Source organism: Ictidomys tridecemlineatus, chromosome 5 (assembly GCF_052094955.1).
Source record: "Ictidomys tridecemlineatus isolate mIctTri1 chromosome 5, mIctTri1.hap1, whole genome shotgun sequence".
NCBI lineage: Eukaryota > Metazoa > Chordata > Mammalia > Rodentia > Sciuridae > Ictidomys > Ictidomys tridecemlineatus.
This window is the reverse complement of record NC_135481.1, coordinates 76056869-76076218: the sequence shown is the minus strand read 5'-3', so window position 1 is coordinate 76076218 and position 19350 is coordinate 76056869. Positions and strand designations below refer to the sequence as shown.

General features: G+C 32.3%; 1 protein-coding gene across 13 annotated transcripts in view; it reads left to right on the top strand.

The window, feature by feature from the left end:
- The window catches only part of Mia2 (MIA SH3 domain ER export factor 2), a 166234-nt gene that overhangs the window by 61111 nt on the left and 85773 nt on the right, over positions 1-19350 (top strand). For all 13 annotated transcript variants that reach the window (XM_040275088.2, XM_040275089.2, XM_040275087.2 and 10 more), the window contains 8 exons: positions 2000-2046; positions 2822-2912; positions 8930-9068; positions 11187-11288; positions 12423-12483; positions 13310-13345; positions 16534-16601; positions 17862-17944. In XM_040275088.2, coding sequence (XP_040131022.2) covers positions 2000-2046; positions 2822-2912; positions 8930-9068; positions 11187-11288; positions 12423-12483; positions 13310-13345; positions 16534-16601; positions 17862-17944 — 627 coding nt within the window. The remainder of the gene's footprint in view (positions 1-1999; positions 2047-2821; positions 2913-8929; positions 9069-11186; positions 11289-12422; positions 12484-13309; positions 13346-16533; positions 16602-17861; positions 17945-19350) is intronic.

Genomic DNA, 19350 nt, shown 5'->3' with positions numbered 1-19350 from the left:
AATTAAAGCAAGCTTATTATTTCGACCGGGGCCGGGCTACCTCTCCCTCCCAAAACAGCGAGAACAAGACAGCCGCAGTAGCTTTCCTGCAGCCCAGCTTTATAGCCCAGAAAGTTACACAAAGGGGGTTTACAGATAACAGAACTCTGACAAGCATCACACTAATGTGTTGCTGGCCCCAACATCAGAATTTATGAGGACCATTAGAGCCTCAGAGAGGGTAGTTGTCTGGCCAGGGAAGGCCAAGATTTATGAGGTGTCACTAAAGTTTCAGAGAAGGCTGCTCTCTGGTCAGAGAGCCAGGCATGGGTGAGTTCAAGGCACGGGCAGGCATTCCAAACAGGTTCAGAATTTGCAGTAATTTATAGTAAAGCCGAAATTATCTTTTCATGGCTTTGTGGCGAGATTGCTCCCAATTTTAAGAAAAGATCAGGTTGGGTCTATCAGAACCATAGAAAGTTGTAGATATAGTACAGAGTGATTCCATGTACCCTTTACTTGGTTTGCTCCACTGGTAGTTCTGTTTTTTGGATACCAGAGATTGAACCCAGGGGCGCTTAACCACTGAGCCACATCCCCAGAGCTTTTTGTGTTTTGTTTTGAGTCAGGGCCTTCCTAAGTTGCTAAGTAACTTCCAAAGTTGGTGTCTTTGAACTTATCATCCTTCTGCCTCAGCTTCCCAAGTCATTGAGATTATAGGTGTGCTCCATAGTGCTTGGCATCCTTCAATGGTAGTTCTAACTTATATATTCTTTTTCTCTTTTCTCTTCTCTGACCTACTAATGCATAATTAATTTGTTGAATAATATGTAATTTTTAAAAAAGTTTTCTTTCATGATACTATTAATATTTTGGAAGAAAATTACACTTCCAAAATGAATATATACAATAGTCCTCCCTATCCATAGTATATAACTTTTTAAGCCCCCAGTAGATGACTGAGAAAACAGTTAGTACTGAATCCTGTATATATTTTTTCTCCTGTACCTACATGCCTATGACAGAATTTTTTTTTGTAAATATTTATTTTTTTTAGTTATAGGTGAACACAATATCTTTATTTTATTTTTATTTGGTGCTAAGGATCGAACCCAGTGCCTCATGCATGGTAGGGGAGCGCTCTAACCTCTGAGTCACAACCTCAGCCCCTATGACAGAATTTTTAATTTATAAATTATGCATAGTAAGAGACACAATTAGCAATAATAGAATATTTATGAAAGTTCATATAATTCACATAGTAAAAGTTATGTGAAGGTGGTTTCTTTCACTTGTGATTCTGTAGTAGGTTGTCCAGGTATTGAGATGGCTACTGAGTAACTAATGAGCAGGTAGCATATACAGCATGAATACTCTACACAAAGAGATGATTCATATCTCAAGCAGAAAGGAGTAGGACAGTATGAGATTTTATCATATTACTCAGTATGGCATGCAGCTTAAAACTTGTGAATTGTATGTTCAAGGAATTTCCATTTAATATTTTGTAATTGTTTATGAAACCATGAAAATCACAGAAAGTACAACCACAGATAAGATGGACTGTAATAAAGTTCTATTTTTTTTGTTTGTACTTTATCATCTAAGAATTATTTTGCTAATAGAACCCATGCTTATTGAATGTATTTTTCATTTGGGTTATAGTTCTCATATTTTGGGTGCTGTAGGAATCCAAGAATAGTTGGGAAGTCTGTGATCTGTATCAAGGTGAATGCTTAATCCTTATTATACCTCTGTTCTTTTAGTTAATGTTGAAGAACATCATAAATGATATGGTACTTCCAGTGCTTTTATTGTTTAGCTTCCTGGGAGCAGGTCCAAGGTTGTTCTGCCTTATACCAAATTCTTTATTGTATGTAGCAAGAAGAGGTATTGGAGGGCTGTAGTTGAGTGAACTAACATAATCATTTGGGTGTCTATTGTAGTATTATGCTACAATAGTTAATCTAATTATGTAGATTATTCTCCCAAATAATCATGTTTTTGTTTTTCACTATAGATAATCAGCCAAAAGGAGCTTTGAAGAAAGTGGTTTATGCTGCTAAGGTTTGCAAATATATAATATGTAATATATTATGTGTAAATATAATGAATATGGTAGAAGAGAGAGAACATAGATTAAACCCATATGTTCTTAGTGACTATTTTAAAAGTCCATTTTATTGTTCCTATGTAAGTGTATTTAAGAAATGATCAAAATTTTCTTTTTCTTTTTTTTTATGAAATTCATAGTTAATTTTTAGAATTTGTTAAAACAAAAGTTTTCAAGTTCTGTACTTACTTCTTCAGAGAAGGAATATATTTAAAATGTTTATTTTATCTCATAATTCCTTTGGTGCATTCTTTTTCTCTGGTCTTATTATTTTCTATCCCTAAAGCTCTGTATCTTATTTTGAGAAGTAAAGGCTAGGTTCAGTTTCTTCCGGTTTATTCCTTCTATTTTCTGTCCTAGAAGTAGTATCCTGGTCTTGGATGATGAATATAAAGTCTTGGTAATGTAGTTTGAAGACTGCTTTAATCAAACTTTGTTTTGAAAGTAAATAAAATGAAAGTGGCCTCTCTTTAAGCATCCAGTGAAAAGCATTCACTGCTTTTCTGTATCCTTGTCCTAAAACTGAACTATTCATGATTTTGCTAGCTTTCTATTATGGAAGCTGCATTGTTAATTTCTAAGTGATAATTTCATCAAAGTGATAAAATAGCTGCAGAAGGGCTGTGGGTGGCATATTGAGGTTGTGTGTGTGTGTGTGTGTGTGTGTGTGTGTGTGTATGTGTATGTTGTATAACTGATGTTGCTTTTTTCTTTTTTTATTCTTTAAAGTTAAATGCCTCCTTAAAAACCTTAGAAGGAGAAAGAAATCAAATTTATACTCAATTATCTGAAGTAGATAAAACAAAGGAAGACCTTATAGGTAAGTAAGCTATATACTTAACAGTTTTTAATACATTCCCTTATAGAGAATACCTTTCTACTTATTTTGTTGATGGTATTTGTATTTTAAAAAAGTGAACAAGTTCTTTTAGTTGTGTTCGAAAAAAGATTAAGTTAGCATCTCATTTTGTAAAAAAATCAAAAAATTACCATATGTTTATTTATTTTAAATTTTTTATTGATTTTTTAAAAATAAATGACAATGGAATGCATTACAACTCATATTACACATACAGATTACAGTTTTTTATATCTCTGGTTATATATATAAAGCATATTCGTACCAATTCATATCTTCATACATTTTATTTCAATAATGATGTCCTTCACATTCCATCATTGCTAACCCCCTGCCCCCTCTGTTCCCCTCTCAACCTTCTGCTGTATCTAGAGTTTGTCTGTTCTTCCCATTCTCCCCCTCCTTACTTCACTATTTTTTTTTTTTTGCCCTCATGAAATTAAATTATTGAGTGGAAAGACAGGCATAAAGCATAAACAAAGCAATATATGACATTTCAGGTGATAAAACAAAATAATGCATGGTAAGGGGGAAGGAAGGATGGGCTATAGAAGAAGATAAGGCCTCTTTTATCAAGAGATAGTCAGGTGGATATCTGAAACAAATGAGAGTGATGCCCTGCATTTTAAAGAATGTCATTCTTACCAATGCAGAGAATAGGTGGCGATGGGCCAAGAGTGGGAAACAGGAGATGTGTGGCAAAAAGCCCAGGTGAAAGATAACAGTGGCTTGTTATCTTTTTTTTTTTTTTTTATTGATTATTCAAAACATTACAAAGATTGCAGAATCACATCGGTTACACATCCACATTTTTACATAATGCCATAATAGTAACTGTTGTATTCTGCTACCTTTCCTATCCTCTACTATCCCCCCTCCCCTCCCCTCCCATCTTCTCTCTCTACCCCATCTACTGTAATTCATTTCTCTCCTTATTTTTTCCCATTCCCCTCACAACTCCTTACTTCACTATGAATCAGTCTCCTTACATTAGAGAAAACATTCGGTATTTGTTTTTTTGGGATTGGCTGACTTCAGTTAGCATTATTTACTCTTACTCCATCCATTTATCTGCAAATGCCATGATTTTATTCTCTTTTATTGATGAGTAATATTCCATTGTGTATATATGCCATATATTTTTTATCCATTCATCTACTGAAGGGCATCTGTGTTGGTTCCACAGTTTAGCTATTGTAAATTGTGCTGCTATAAACATTGATGTAGCTGTGTCCCTATAGTTGCTGTTTTTAAGACCTTTGGGTATAGACTGAATAGAGGGATAGCTGGGTCAAATGGTGGTTCCATTTCCAGTTTTTCAAGGAATCTCCATACTGCTTTCCATGTTGGCTGCACCAGTTTGCAGTCCCACCAGCAATGTAAGAGTGTACCTTTTCCTCACATTCTCACCAACACTTATTGTTGTTTGTTTTTATAATAGCTGCCATTCTGACAGGAGTGAGATGAAATCTTAAAGTAGTTTTGATTTGCATTTCTCTAATTGCTAGCGATGATGAACATTTTTTTTCATATATTTGTTGTTTGATTGTATATCATCTTCTGTGAAGTGTTTATTCAGGTCCTTGGCCCATTTATTGATTGGGTTATTTGTTTTTTTTTTCGTGTTTAGTTTTTTTGAGTTCTTTATATACCCTAGAGATTAGTGCTCTGATGTGTGAGGGGTAAAAATTTGCTCCCAGAGAATAGGCTCTCTGTTCACCTCACAGATTGTTTCTTTTGCTGAGAAGAAACTTTAATTTGATTCCATCCCATTTATTGATTCTTGATTTTAATTCTTTTGCTATAGGAATCTTACTAAGGAAGTTGGGGCCTAATCCCACATTATGAAAATTAGGGCCTACTTTTTTTTCTATTAGACGCAAAGTCTCTGGTTTAATTCCTAGGTCCTTGATTCACTTTGAGTTGAGTTTTGTGCATGGTGAGAGATAGGGGTTTAATTTCATTTTGTTGCATATGGATTTCCAGTTTTTCCAGCACAATTTGTTGAAGATGCTGTCTTTTTCTCCAATGCATGTTCTTGGCACTTTTGTCTAATATAAGATAATTTTAATTTTGTGGGTTAGTCTCTGTGTCCTCTATTGTGTACCATTGGTCTACCAGTCTGTTTTGGTGCCAATGCCATGCTGTTTTTGTTAGTATAGCTCTGTAGTATAATTTAAGATCTAGTATTGTGATGCCTCCTGCTTTACTTTCCTTTGGTTATTTTGGACCTCCTATTTTTCCAAATGAATTTTCTGTTTCTATGAAGAATTTCATTGTAATTTTAATAGGAATTGCTTTAAATCTGTATAGCACTTTTGGTAGTATTACCATTTTGTCAATATTAATTCTGCCTATTCAGGAGCATGAGAGATTTTTCAATTTTTTAAGGTGTTCTTTGATTTCTTTAGTGTTTTCTAGTTTTCATTGCATAGGGTCTTTTACCTCTTTTGTTAGATTGATTCCCAAGTATTTTATGTTTTTTTGAGGCTATTGTAAATGGGATAGTTTTTCTAAATTCTCAGTTGATTCATAACTGATGTACAGGAATGCAATTGATTTATGGGTGTTAATTTTATATTCTGCTACTTTGTTGAATGCATTTATGAGTTCCAGAAGTTTTCTGGTGGAGTTTTTTGGGTAATAGGGATAGTTTGAGTTCTTCTTTTCCTATTCGTATCCCTTTAATTTCTTTTCATTTCGTTTTTTAGGTTTGGGAAGTTTTTTGATATTATTTCATTGAAAAGATTGTGCATTCCTTTGATTTGTATCATTGAGACTTCATCTATCCCGATAAATATTAAATTTGGTCTTTTCATACTATCCTATATGTTTTGGAAGTTCTGTTAATGGTCTCTTAACATCTTTTCTTCATGGTCCAATTTATTTTCAAGATCATATGTTTTGTTTTCATTGCCTGGAACTCTGCCTTCCAAGTGGTCTAGTCTGTTGCTAATACTTTCCATTGAATTTTAAATTTGGTTTATTGATTCTTTCATTTCAAGGATTTCTGCTTGATTTTTTTTTTAAGACTCTCTATCTTGTTATTGAAGTGATCTTTCACTTCCTTCATTTTCTTTCTGATTTCACTCCTTACATCATCCTTTACCTTGCAAATCAGTTTAACTATGATCATTCTAAACTCCTCTGACATTTCTTCTGCTGTGGTGTTGATGGATTGTTATTGAAATATCTTGTTTGATTTGGGTCGATTTGTTTCTTTGCTTTTTCTTGTTGTTTGTGTGTCTACCCATCGAACACTATGAATCTGGGGCAGTAGAGATTATACCCTGTGTACTTATATTGCCCCTGAAGGTTTTATAGTACCTCACCATTTAGGGGGGAAGACATAGTTAACAACAACCAATTGAAGCAATATGCAGCATTAAGCCTAATAGTTCCTTCTATGATGTCTATAATGTTAATTGTCACAATAAACAGAAATGATATGATCAGTTATTACATATAATAAAGGTAGTAAGTTTGCAAAAGGGTTTACAATTTTAAATGGTGGACAGGGAGAGAACAGAAGTGATGCAGGATGTGATGATTATGAGGGAAGAACAGAGAAGATACAAGTAAAAATTGAAAGGAAGAGTGAAACAACAATATCCTTTTGAATTCCTAGACAGGGGCATCTCTCCTAGCTTGACGTCCTACAAGTAGCTCTTTTGGAAAAGTAAGGAGAGAACCTGCTGGCTGGGTTTCTGTGCTCAGTTTTCCCCTGTGTAAACTTCTTTCCACGTTTGATTTTTTCTTGGTCATTTAGGCACACTCTTGATATCATGCAGTGTGGGTTTGCCAGACCTGTATTTCAGGCTAGACTTGGGTTTGCCAGGAATTGGCTCCTTTAGCTGCTGGCCCTCACGCTGGCTGCAAAATGGTTCCTCCCTCTGTCCTCTGCATACAGCTTGGAAAGGTGGGGCTTCTTTCCTGCCCTAGGAATTGTGCAGTGTGTCTGTGTTCAATCTGGCAGTGTCTTTGATCCCTAAACTGTACCCAGACATGCCTCTGGCCTCCTAAAAATGCAGATTCTTTTAATTCCCTTTATCTCCCTCCCGTTTTGTTCATGGAAGGACCACTCTGGCTGGTGACTCTGGCTTTAGCAGAAGCTGTGGCACTGGGGATTTCTTCTTTATTTTATTATATCCAACCTTATGAGTCCCTGATCTGCTTTGAATGTCCAGTATTAAATTCCAGGAAAGTCCCCCATTTTCTCTTTCTTTTTTCTTTTTCTTTTTTTTTGTGGCGGAGTACCAGGGATTGAACTAAGGCACTCAACCACTGAGCCACATCCCCAAGCCCTATTTTGCATTTTATCTAGAGATAGGGTCTCAATGAATTGCTTAGTGCCTCACTTTTGTTGAGGCTGGTTTTGAACTTGTGATCCTCCTGCCTCAGCTTCCCAAGAATCTGGGATTACAAGCCCAGCCTCCTTTCTTTTTTGTTTACCCACCTTTGCTAAGAAGCTGCCCATCTGCTTTCTTCATTTCACACTATAGAGCAGCCAGGAAAGTGACCTTCTCTGTTCTACCATGTTGAAAACTTCCCTCTTCATATAATTTCTTAACAAATCTTTAATTTTTTTCTCAAATGAATATTAGAGAATCTATCTGTTTGTACTTTTTTTCCAAATCTAAATTTCTTTTTTAATGGGTTTTGAAAAAAATTTTTGATACTGATATTCTACTTATAGTATAAATGTTTTCTTTAAATGGTTTACCCATCTCTCTCTTTTTTTGGTAGTCATTTACAGTGTCCTTTTAAGCTATAAAAATTTAAAACAAAATAGCTAAGTACAAAAGTATAATAAAGATTTAAGTGTTGTTTAAAGTGTTTGGCTTTGTTTTTAAATAATAGGTAAAATTCAGTTTTAGTTGCAAGAACACTCAACACAGATTTCTTTGTTAAGTGACTTTTCTTAGCAATGGCTTAAAGCCTAGATCAAATATTTTTCTGATGTAGATTTAAAAATTTCTCCAGAAATACAGATGTACACAGTTTTCTAAGCACTTAATCATTTAATGTTAACATATTTACTTAAACTATTCTTTTGGTGTATATATTTACTTAATGGGTGTTTTAGAATAGTTGTATATAATTACATGTAATTATAGCATTTTCATTATTGTTAATATGATTTTGAAACCACACTCTTGAAGCACACTGAGTTTTTTTCTTTATAGTAAGACTCATGGTTGTGATTCATACACAGTCTTTGGGAAATGATACCTTAACCTTAACAGAGTTCAGAATTGAGATTATTATAGTGGTACCTGAATTATAGAGTTTAGAGTTGAGGTAATTATTGAAGATAAATGAGGTTTTAAAAAGCAGTTGGTATACTACTTAGAAATAATTCATAATTATTTAAAATTATTAATTTTCATTTTTGTAGATGACTCAGGTAATTTTGCAGTTGAAACAATGATAAAGTTGGTATTTTTCTCTTTAATTTTTTTCTCATTTAAGTTAGAAGACATTTTTGTATTTGTTATGAGAAGATCCTTAATTTTCACTTGTGATGCATGTCCAAAATTGGCTTAGAAAAAAGGGCTGGATAGAACTTAATATTATTGAGAAATAAAGTTTTCATTTAGTAAAATCAGTCCATTTATCATGTGAAAGTAGAGAATATTAAACTAAATTATCTGCCTTTAAAACACTCACCTTTACAGTCTTCCTAAGAATTCACTGGCTTTTAGCTTCCAGGTTGAAAATTGATTGCTGGAATTAGAATGTTGAATGTTTTGGGAATCTTATAAATAATAATAATTAAAAAAATTGAAACAATGTATTTGGCTTTTTAATTGAAGTAGTAAAAAGAATTCAGGTATATAGAATACCTTACAGATTTTGTTGTTGAAGAGAGTTTAAGATTGAGTTTATTATTTTTAATAATTTTATATTTCTGAAATGTTTTTGTATAACTCAAAATCTGTACTCCTTTAATTACAACTTTTCAAAAATTTCTTTAGAACATATTAAAAATCTTCAGACTGAGCAAGCATCTTTGCAGTCAGAATATACACAGTTTGAAAGTGAGAATCAGAAGCTTCAGCAGAAACTTAAAGTAATGACTGAACTATATCAAGAAAATGAAATGAAACTCCATAGGTAATAAAAATTATTTGATAACAAGTATAATAGCTTTAAAAGTATTATGTAATATATTTAAGATCTATAATCATTGAAATTTCTCAGTTTATGACTGGATTATATTTCATAAGTTCCTTTTAAAGAAAATTATTTGATCTTGAAGCATTTTTTCTTCAAGGAGGAAAATATAAATGATGTTGGAACTTCCAAGCTAGTTCACAAAGTCCTCTTGTAACTTACAGTAAATAGTCAACACATTATTGCCTTAAAATTTCTAATCCTGGCAGGCCAGGCCAGGGAATCTGATTGAATGCTCTTGATTGCCTCTCTGATATATGCAAGGGCTGGGGATATAGCTCAGTTGGAAGAGTGCTTGCCTTGCATTCACAAGGATCTGGGTTCAATACCCAGCACCACACACATAATAAAAGAATGACCATTCCTCTGATATATGTAAAATATAACTTTCTCTTATGTAAATTGTTCCTGTCCAAGTGTTCCTTTTTTTTTTTTTTTTTAAAGTAAATGGCAGTGTCATTTGCCTAGAGGCTTAGGGGAGTGCTTTCTAAGCAATAGGTATTTAGTGTGTAGAATATAAAACATTTACTTGTGCTCTGTAGTATTTCTAGAAGTTCATAAAGGAGAAGAAGATACCCACAGAGGATTCCATATGTGTTTTCCTATAGGATTCAATACATATTACTTTCTTTTTTTTTGGTGCCATGGATCGAGCCCAGGGGGTATCTTACTGTTGAGCTACATCCTAGCCTTTTTTAATTTTTTATTTTGAGACAGGGTCTCACTAAGTTGCTTAGGACCTTGCTAAATTGCTCACATTGGCCTTGAACTTGTGATCCTCCTGCCTCAGTCTCCTGAGTTGCTGGGATTTGGGACATGTACCACTGTACCTGGCTCAATAAATATTTCTTGAGAGACTGATGTTATTAATGATAGTATATAAAACAATATGGATAATGTATTATAAAGAGTTACTGCTTGGGAGCTTTGAGCCCTATTAAAGTGACATGCCATATAATGACATGTTGTGGTTGAACTATATGTATGGTAAGTGGTCTCATAAGATTTTTGAAAAAAAATATTTTTTTAGTTGTTGATGGACCTTTATTTTATTCATTTATTTATATGTGGTGCTGAGAATTGAACCCAGTGCCTCACACATGTGAGGCAAGTGCTCTACCACTGAGCCACAATCCTAGCTTCTCATAAGATTTTTGTCACTTTCTGATATGTTAGAGTTCCTAGTTTATACAAGTATATTCTTTTTTTTTTTAAATATTTATTTATTTATTTTAGTTTTAGGTCGGCACAGTAGCTTTATTTTATTTTTATGTGGTGCTGAGGATCGAACCAGTGCCTCATGCATGCTAGACAAGTGCTCTACCACTGAGCCACAACCCCGGCCCACAAGTATATTCTAATGTAAACATAGTGATAAATTGCCTAATGAGGCATTTCTCAGGATGTATCCCTACTGTTAAGTAAGACATGATTGTATTTAGTTTTTCTGTGCTTCATTTTCATTTATGTAAAATAGAAATAACGATAATACCCTTCTTGTAGAGCTGAAGGGTAGTAATTAATAAAGGCCTAAGAAGTTTCTAGTTCATACTAATGGCTTAATAAGTTATCTATTATATCAGTATTAAAGAACTAAGAGTACTAAGTAGAACTAGTATTACTACTAATATTATTTATTATCATTACTATTATCAATTTGGTCTAGAAACCTACTATGTAATTTAACCACCATATTAGGAAGTTACTAAAACACAGTTTATTAGTTGGTGCCTCTTTATCTAACAAATGTGTATATATTATTCATGAAGGCAGATAACTGACACATAGTCACAATGGTTAAAAATGTTTTTAATATTTATCTTGGGTAATTTACGTTTATAATAAATTAATGTAGAAACTCCTGAGACTATTGTTAGTACTACAATATAAGACACAATACAGTTTTCAGTTTATATGATTTAATTTCACTCAAGAAATATTTATACTGTAATGGTATTGTGGAAATTGCTTTATGGAAATTGATATAATAAAAAATATGTAATTGTAATTGATTATTATATGACATGTATTAAAAGAAATAAAACATTTTGTTTTAAGGAAATTAACAGTAGAGGAAAATTACCGGTTAGAGAAAGAGGAGAAGCTTTCCAAAGTGGATGAAAAGATCAGCCATGCAGCTGAAGAACTGGAGACCTATAGGTATTAAAATACTCTTTGAGGTGGGGAGGGTATCTAAAAATTCAGTGTTAGAAAAAAATACCAAAACAACCAAAAATAAATGATAAAATTTTACTTTATTACCTTTTTATTCAGATTTATTGCTATTATTCATTTATACAAAAAATGTAAAAGGAAGGAAAAATATTTTCTTTTCAGGGTGTGTGATTTTAAAATCTCACATTTGAATATGGGCAAATCCTGTATTCTGTTATTTGAAGAAATTTATGGATAGACATTAGTTTTAAGATTTTCTTTGGTTCAAGTGGGGAACAATATATACAATATTATTGAATTCAGCAAGCATGCTCAAAAAGAAACAAACACAATTAGTGTATTGAATAAGTGTGTGTAAGACTAAACATCTAGTTGTTAACTTGGTTCAGTCCTCACTGATCCAAGGAAATAATAGAAAACATAGAGGAAAAAAGAGGGAAGGTATCAACTATTCCAAATAGTTGTGATATTTCATTGTCCCTTAAGAAGAGTAGGCTTGGGCTGGGGATGTGGCTCAAGCGGTAGCGCGCTCGCCTGGCATGCGTGCGGCCTGGGTTCGATCCTCAGCACCACATACAGACAAGGATGTTGTGTCTGCTGATAACTAAAAAATAAATATTAAAATTCTCTCTCTTTCTCTCTCTCCCTCTCTCACTCTCCCTTTAAAAAAAAAAAAAAAAAAAAAAAGAAGAGTAGGCTTGGGTTTTACCCAAAGAAGGAATTTCCTTATTAGTCTTATAAAGACAGAAGTAGCATTCTACTGTGCAAAGGTGGTTAATTTCCTAGAGTTCTATTAAGATTATAGACATCTGAATCAATCTCCCAGGATCATGGTTCTTGAAAATAAAACAACCAATAAACTGTATAAATCTTTGTATGACTTTTGCTTTGGATAAACCCAAAGAGTAGTACCCTTAAAGCTTAATTAAGGTTAAAATTATATCAGGAAAAAATATACTTTAGAATCTCTTAAAGGTGATTATTTCTTAATGTGGAGTTCTGGAAGTGTTTTACACAAAATAGAGCAGTCTGGGTGTTTTAATATTTTTTAGTAGAGAGTTTGTGCTCTCATTTCTTCTACATTAATACTGTAGTAAAATAATTATTTGTTTCTTGTAGAAAGAGAGCCAAAGATCTTGAGGAAGAATTGGAGAGAACCATTCATTCTTATCAGGGGCAGGTATGTATGTATGTATGTATGTATGTATGTATGTATGTATGTAATAATATGTGTCTATATGTGTCTCTGTGCATGTGTTTGTGTTTATATAATTAAAATCATTCTGATTTGTTTGAATTGATACAGGAATATAATTACTTGGCCAGTTGCATACCTCCCTTGAGGTATTGTGTGTAGCTGTGGAACATTTCCAGGGAGCTAAAGATTCTAAGATAAAAAATCTTATTTAAAGTTTTCTGCTTCTTTGGGAATGTTGCATAAATAAGAATCTATCAGCTTTGGGCTCTCAAATTCAGACAGATTAGTTGTCTGTTAACTGGAAACTCTTATAGTTAATTATTACATAAAGAGATATTTGCTATTTGGTTTTCATTTTAAAAGTATGATATATTTCACAATGAATCCTGTGTATACATATAAATATATCATATATGTATATAATGATGATGCACTAATTAATAATAATAATAATGAAAACCATAGAAGGAAGATCAGTGGAATAGAGCAATTAGATGGGGGAGAGAGAAGGGGAGGAAAATGGAAGGTACTGGGGAAGGAGATTGAGCAAATTATGTTATGTGCATGTATAAATATGGCATAATGAAGTCCATTGTTATGTGTAATCATAATACACCAATACAAATAAATTTTAAAAAGTATGCTAGATTAGGTCATGTTTACCTAAAAATTTGTTTTAAAAATGTTGCTTGCTTACTTTTCTGAGATGCTGAGGTATTTTGAGTTGTGCACTAAATCATAGTGGAAGATCTGAATGGTTTTTATTTAAGAAAAAAGTTGTCAATATTTTAATGACTTTCTTTTTCAGATTATTTCCCATGAGAAAAAAGCACATGATAATTGGGTAAGTTTTAAATTTCCTTAAGGCTCTTTTGTCAAATTCCTTTCAGATGACATACTACTCATTTAAATTAAGTGAAAATATAGTATTTAAAAAAATCATTTTCTATGAATTTCACCATTTGTAAAATTATGTTAAAAGTTTAGACCATATGGAGAGGTACAAGGAAGTAATAATTAATATTGCTTTCATTTATCTGTTCTTTTAATGCATTTAAACATAAAAGCATGAATTAAAAAAAGAAAGAAGAAATTAAGAAACCCTATTATATCTTACTGTTTATAAATTGCTTTCTTAATGTCATTGATATATTTTTATGAATGTTTCATAATTTATAAAACCTTTGTCATTTAATGAACCTTTAGTTTTTTTCTACTTTTTATGATTATCATTTCAGATATTACTTTCTTCACTAAGCACTTCTTTGCTTCATCCTGTTTGATTTAATCTGTTTTTCCTTTGATCTCAGGTAGTTCTTTGTTTTTGTATGTCCTGTGTCAGGTATCTTGTTATTATTTGCTGTAGTCATTTATATTTGTTTATACCAGAAGAGTTAAACTCCATAAGTCAGGGATTGTTTCTTTTTCTAAGATAGCTGTACCTAATAGAATGCTTTGTATATTATAAGTATTCAGTATTTGAATATAGCGTTTTAAATCAATGTCTTATCATTCACGAAACACTTTTACCTAATCTTTGAAGCTATAAGCTTTCCAAAAGTTTGTAATCATTTGCTATCTCCCCCCCCCCCCCCAAATCCCACATCCACTACTGGAGTTTGAGTCCAAGAGCACTCTGCCATTGCTCTACGTTCTCAGCCATTTTTATTTTTTATTTTAAGAAAGTGTCTCACTAAGTTGCCCAGGTCAACCTCAAACTTTCTATCCTTCTGCCTTAGTCTCCAAGTTATTTGGATTATAAGCATGTACCACCCATGTCCCGCTCTTAATATATTAGTTTTTAAGTACAAGACACAAAAACTCTTAAGAAATAAGCTATCCACATAAAGATATATTATGAAAAATAGGTAATTTAGCAAGACCCTGTCTCTAAAATAAATAAATAAAGCTGAGGATGTGGCTTAGTGATAGAGTGTACCTCTGGGTTTAATTCCCAGTATTGCCAAAAAAAAAATATTTTTTTAATGATATGTCATATTGTCTTAAAAACATTTATAAGTAATTTTGGTTCTTCATTGTTAATAGTTAACTTAATTGGTATACTTTTACTAAAATTGCCATTGGTGTAATATTGTTAGTACAAATTTGATTATATAATTACTTAATTGGAAAAAATTACATGTGGAATCTTTTTTGATAGTGATAAAATATATTTAGGCTATATATTTTTTTTTTTATTAAAGAGTGAGAGAGGAGAGAGAGAGAGAGAGAGAGAATTTTTAATATTTATTTTTCAGTTCTCGGCAGACACAACATCTTTGTTGGTATGTGGTGCTGAGGATCGAACCCGGGTCGCACGCATACCAGGCGAGCGCGCTACCGCTTGAGCCACATCCCCAGCCCCTTTAGGCTATATTTTTTAAAAAATTTACAGAATTTATTCTTTGGCCAGTTAAAGTGAGTTCTAATGTGTAGTTCACAATTTTAAGTGAAAGAAAATTTGACAGCATTGTTCCCTTTACCTATAAATAATTATTGTTATAGACTGTTAATTTCTCTACCTTTGTATGATCAGTCCAACCGTCAGTTCAGTGTTCCGAAATTGTTTAATCTAATTTTCAGAGTCACTTCCTCTTATATGTAATTTTGTATAACAATGAGGGTCTCCTTCCTTTACCATGCAATTTCCCTTCTCTCTCCCTTTCCCTCCCCGCTCTGGTCCCTGTTTAATGGTGATCTTCTTCTCATGCTCTTCCTCCCTGCTCTGTTCTTAGTTGCTCTCCTTATATCAAAGATGACATTTGGCATTTGTTGTTTAGGGATTGGCTAGATGGGGTAGAGAGAGAAGATGGGAGGGGAGGTGGGATAGTAGAGGTTAGGAAAGGCAGCAGAATACAACATACACTAGTATGGCAGTATGTAAAAAAGTGGATGTGTAACTGATGTGAATCTGCAATATGTATACGGGGTAAAAATGGGAGTTCATAATCCGCTTGAATCAAATGTATAAAATATGATATGTCAAGAGCTTTATAATGTTTTGAACAACTAATAATAAAAAAAAGTAAAAAAAAAAAGATGTGAGGAAAAAAAAATAGCGTTACCCTAGATTAGGTAGAGAGAAGTGATGGGAGGGGAGGGGAGGGGATGGGGAGATAGGAAGGGTAGTAGAATGAAACAGATATTATTATTACTGTGTGTGTATATGAGACTGCATGACGAATGTGATTCTACAACCTGTATACTCAGAAAAATGAGAAATTATATCCCATCTGATTCAAATGTATGATATGTCAAGGTCATTGTACTGTCATGTGTAACTAATTAAAACAAATAAAAAAAAATAATTTTCAGAGTCCACAGAATGATGGAGAAACATGCAGTATACTATACATGTTTAGCGTTTGTCCACATTTATTTGAGAACACTGCATGTTCTTGATATTTATCATAAACTCTGTTATTTATATATTTGATTTTTAACCTCTTAGTAAGTTAAAAATCATTAAACAAATGTAAAAGACTTAGAAGAATGCCATCTGTACAATGCTTAACAGATGTGCAGTGTGCATTGATTATATTCAGCCATTTAAAAAAAAGACCTGAACTGTCATGCTATGAAACTATTTTAGATCTTTGTAGTTCACTGAATCACAGTAATTTTTTTTCCTCAGAGATGCTTGTCTTATTCGATAGACAATGCTGCCATGCCTAGTGACCCTGTGTCTCCATTGCCTTTGCCCTAAGCTTTTGTGTGTTTATATGATTCTTACCCTGTAATTTGGATATTTACATCACCAAATAATGCTAATCCATGATTTCACATATAGGTAGTTACACTTATTAGCAAGTACACAATTAAACTCCTGCCTTAGGTTCATGTCTTCTGCTTACATGAAACACATTCCCTTTTTAAATAATTCCCTAAATTTAAGATGTTTTACCTTGAGTTTATTGAAATGGATACTTGTTTAAGAGATTGAGATATTTCTATGCCATTATTGTGATACTTATGCTATTCTTTCATGAAGTTTGTATTAATGTATTTTTAATATGTATTAACTTCTTTAAGTTGGCAGCTCGGGCAGCTGAAAGAAACCTTAATGATTTAAAGAAAGAAAATGCTCACAACAGACAAAAGTAAGTATTTTGGTGGGAACACTTTAAAAACTTAAAATTAGTTATTATTTTTATTGTTAGTTATTTTATTAATTAATACTTTTTAAAGGAAAAATAAGAAAACTTGCAATGGATTCAGCATATCCTGTAATGGAATATCTATTAATTTTATTAGGTGTAACTAGTTTTTGTTTGCTTGTTTGCTTGTTTGTTTGTTTGTTATTGTTTGAAATGCTTGTTTTAGTAAGGTCATTGAAGCAGTACTTGGGGAAAACTGTTTATAGATTCTAAGTGTAACTTAAAAATTTGTTTTTTGTTTTTTGTTTTTTTTGGTAAACCAGAATATGTGGAGTGAGGTAAAAAGGGAAGAAAAGAAAAAGGTGAATCTCTGACATTGTAATGTTGATAGTATCAGCATTTCTTTATGGTTAAGTAGAGAGAATAAGTGTTTGTTGTCTCTTTTGTCTCCTGGTTTCATTGTATTAGGTGACATTATTGTATAATAATAAAATGAAGGGGAGAATAAAAGTATGTAGCAGAGGGAAGAGTAAATGCTTTTCTCTGAGGCTGGTATCAGTCTTCTTAGAGTGTTCTAATTTCTTGCCAGACTATACTATTGACACTGTTGAATATTAGTTTCAGTCTTCTTACTCATATTTTCAACTCTCAGAAATTAAAGCCAAAGAATTAAATATTTTATTTCAGTTCTGATGGTTAAAAACTAGAAATAAGATTTCTTTAAAATATTAGATCTTTAAGATAAAAAGTTGAAGTATAAAAGAGTGAGAAGGGTTAATGGGATTTCTAGTTTTATGTTATATTGAAATCATGAGTTACATTACCATGGAAAGCATATATAACGAAGAGCCAGTAATGCTGGGTTTTAATCCTGCATTTTCTTAATTTAAACTCAAATCATTTAAACTCCTACCCTCAGTTATATTAGTTAAAATGATGAACTTATTGACCTTGGGGGTTTTCCATTTGAAAAATTTGGATTCTGTATACACTTTTCATTGAAGTTTAGTTTTGAGGAAAAAAATGGAACAATTCCAAACATTAACAAAGCATCACTATCCTTAGGCAACAAGAAACTGGTTACCCTAAAATAAGTATTGAGAGAGAGAGAAAGGTGTTTTGGTCAGAATAATTTTTGAGGACCTATTCCTCTATACAGATATGGAGATGTAAGAGTAGCTTTATTTGTTAGTGGCATTTTTTTGAAATGTGGGTGCTTCTCTTGGCCATCTTAACTTAGAGATGTTTGTTCTTTATTTACAGATTAACTGAAACAGAGTTTAAATTTGAACTTTTAGAAAAAGATCCTTATGCACTTGATGTTCCAAATACAGCATTTGGCAGAGGTAGTCCTTTTTTTTTAACCCCTCATTTAAAATACATAATATATATATAGATTACATATATATTGCATATATAGTTTGTAATAGCATAAATTACTACTATTATTTATAAATATTTTAGATTTTAGAGCCAGATTCTATTCTATATTCTCTTATGAACTCCACACTTCTAGGTTTTGTTTTGCTAGTAGTAATGAAGATTATTTCTACGTCCCTTTCTTAGTAGAATTTTGTAAGATAAAATATTTTTAGTACTGTGAATTCTTTGAAAAGCCAAGAGCTTGGTATTATTAAGGTACTCACTAACTATTTTTTGGGCGAATGAATGAATTAGAAGTACTTCAGTAGAATAACATAGTGACTGTTTACATGTTAACTGTACTTAGAAATTTTCTTGAATTATAGAAATGAGAATAAAAATGTTTGTTTTTTAATTTTTTAAAAGTATTAAATTAAAAAGTGGGGAAAACTTAATCTTAGTTTTGATTAATTTAATTATCCCCAATTCTTTGTAAGATGTATTTACTATTTCTGTCCATTCATTCATCATTGAATTAGCATACTCAATGATAACAAACTATTTCAAATCGTTTAAATTTTTCAAAATAATTTTAGTTTAATTAAGCTCCTGTTACAGTGAAAATAAACCAATCTTTATAGATAGAATCTCATTTTAATAATCTTTGGGAAATTATAAAAAATCACTTTTGAGAGTCATCTTTAATTAAAGTGAAAGTCTATTTCTACATTTTAAAAATATCAGACTATTAAAAATTTAAAGTAGTAACAGTTGTGGGGGAACTTTATAGAAGGAATTTTTTGTCTAAATCCAGTGTAGAAGTCTCAGGGAGGGTAAATAATGCTTTGATTTTTTTTTTTTTTTTGTTGTTGTTGTTGTGACTGGTTTGAGTATTATAATAGCTGCACCTTATAGAATTTACCCTGCTTTTAAAAAAATGTTATTTTTGGTGATATTTGTTTCTTTTTTGATGTTGATTTTTGACCTCTGGAAGCATAACCATTACTTGAGAGTGGTTGTTTATAAAATGTTAATGCTGTTGGTTACATGGATTGTAGAGAAAGTGACCTATTTGATGAATACTGTACATAACCTGATTTTTACTGGTCAGAATCAGAAATAATTTCTGATGCTTCAGAGTGTTTTATAAGTTTTCTACATTTCAGAATCTGAGCTTTATTCAACATTTTATGACCCAACATAGCCTATGTGGCCCTAATTTAACGTGAATGCTACCATGTTGTAACCCTCAGCTGCAGCTGAATTATCTGGAAACATATTGCAATAATACCAAAACAAAACTGCTTTGCACAGTGTTGGTATTGTACCCAATGAGGTTTATCCAAGCAAGATTATTGCTAAATGAAAAATTAAACCAAACCAAAAAACT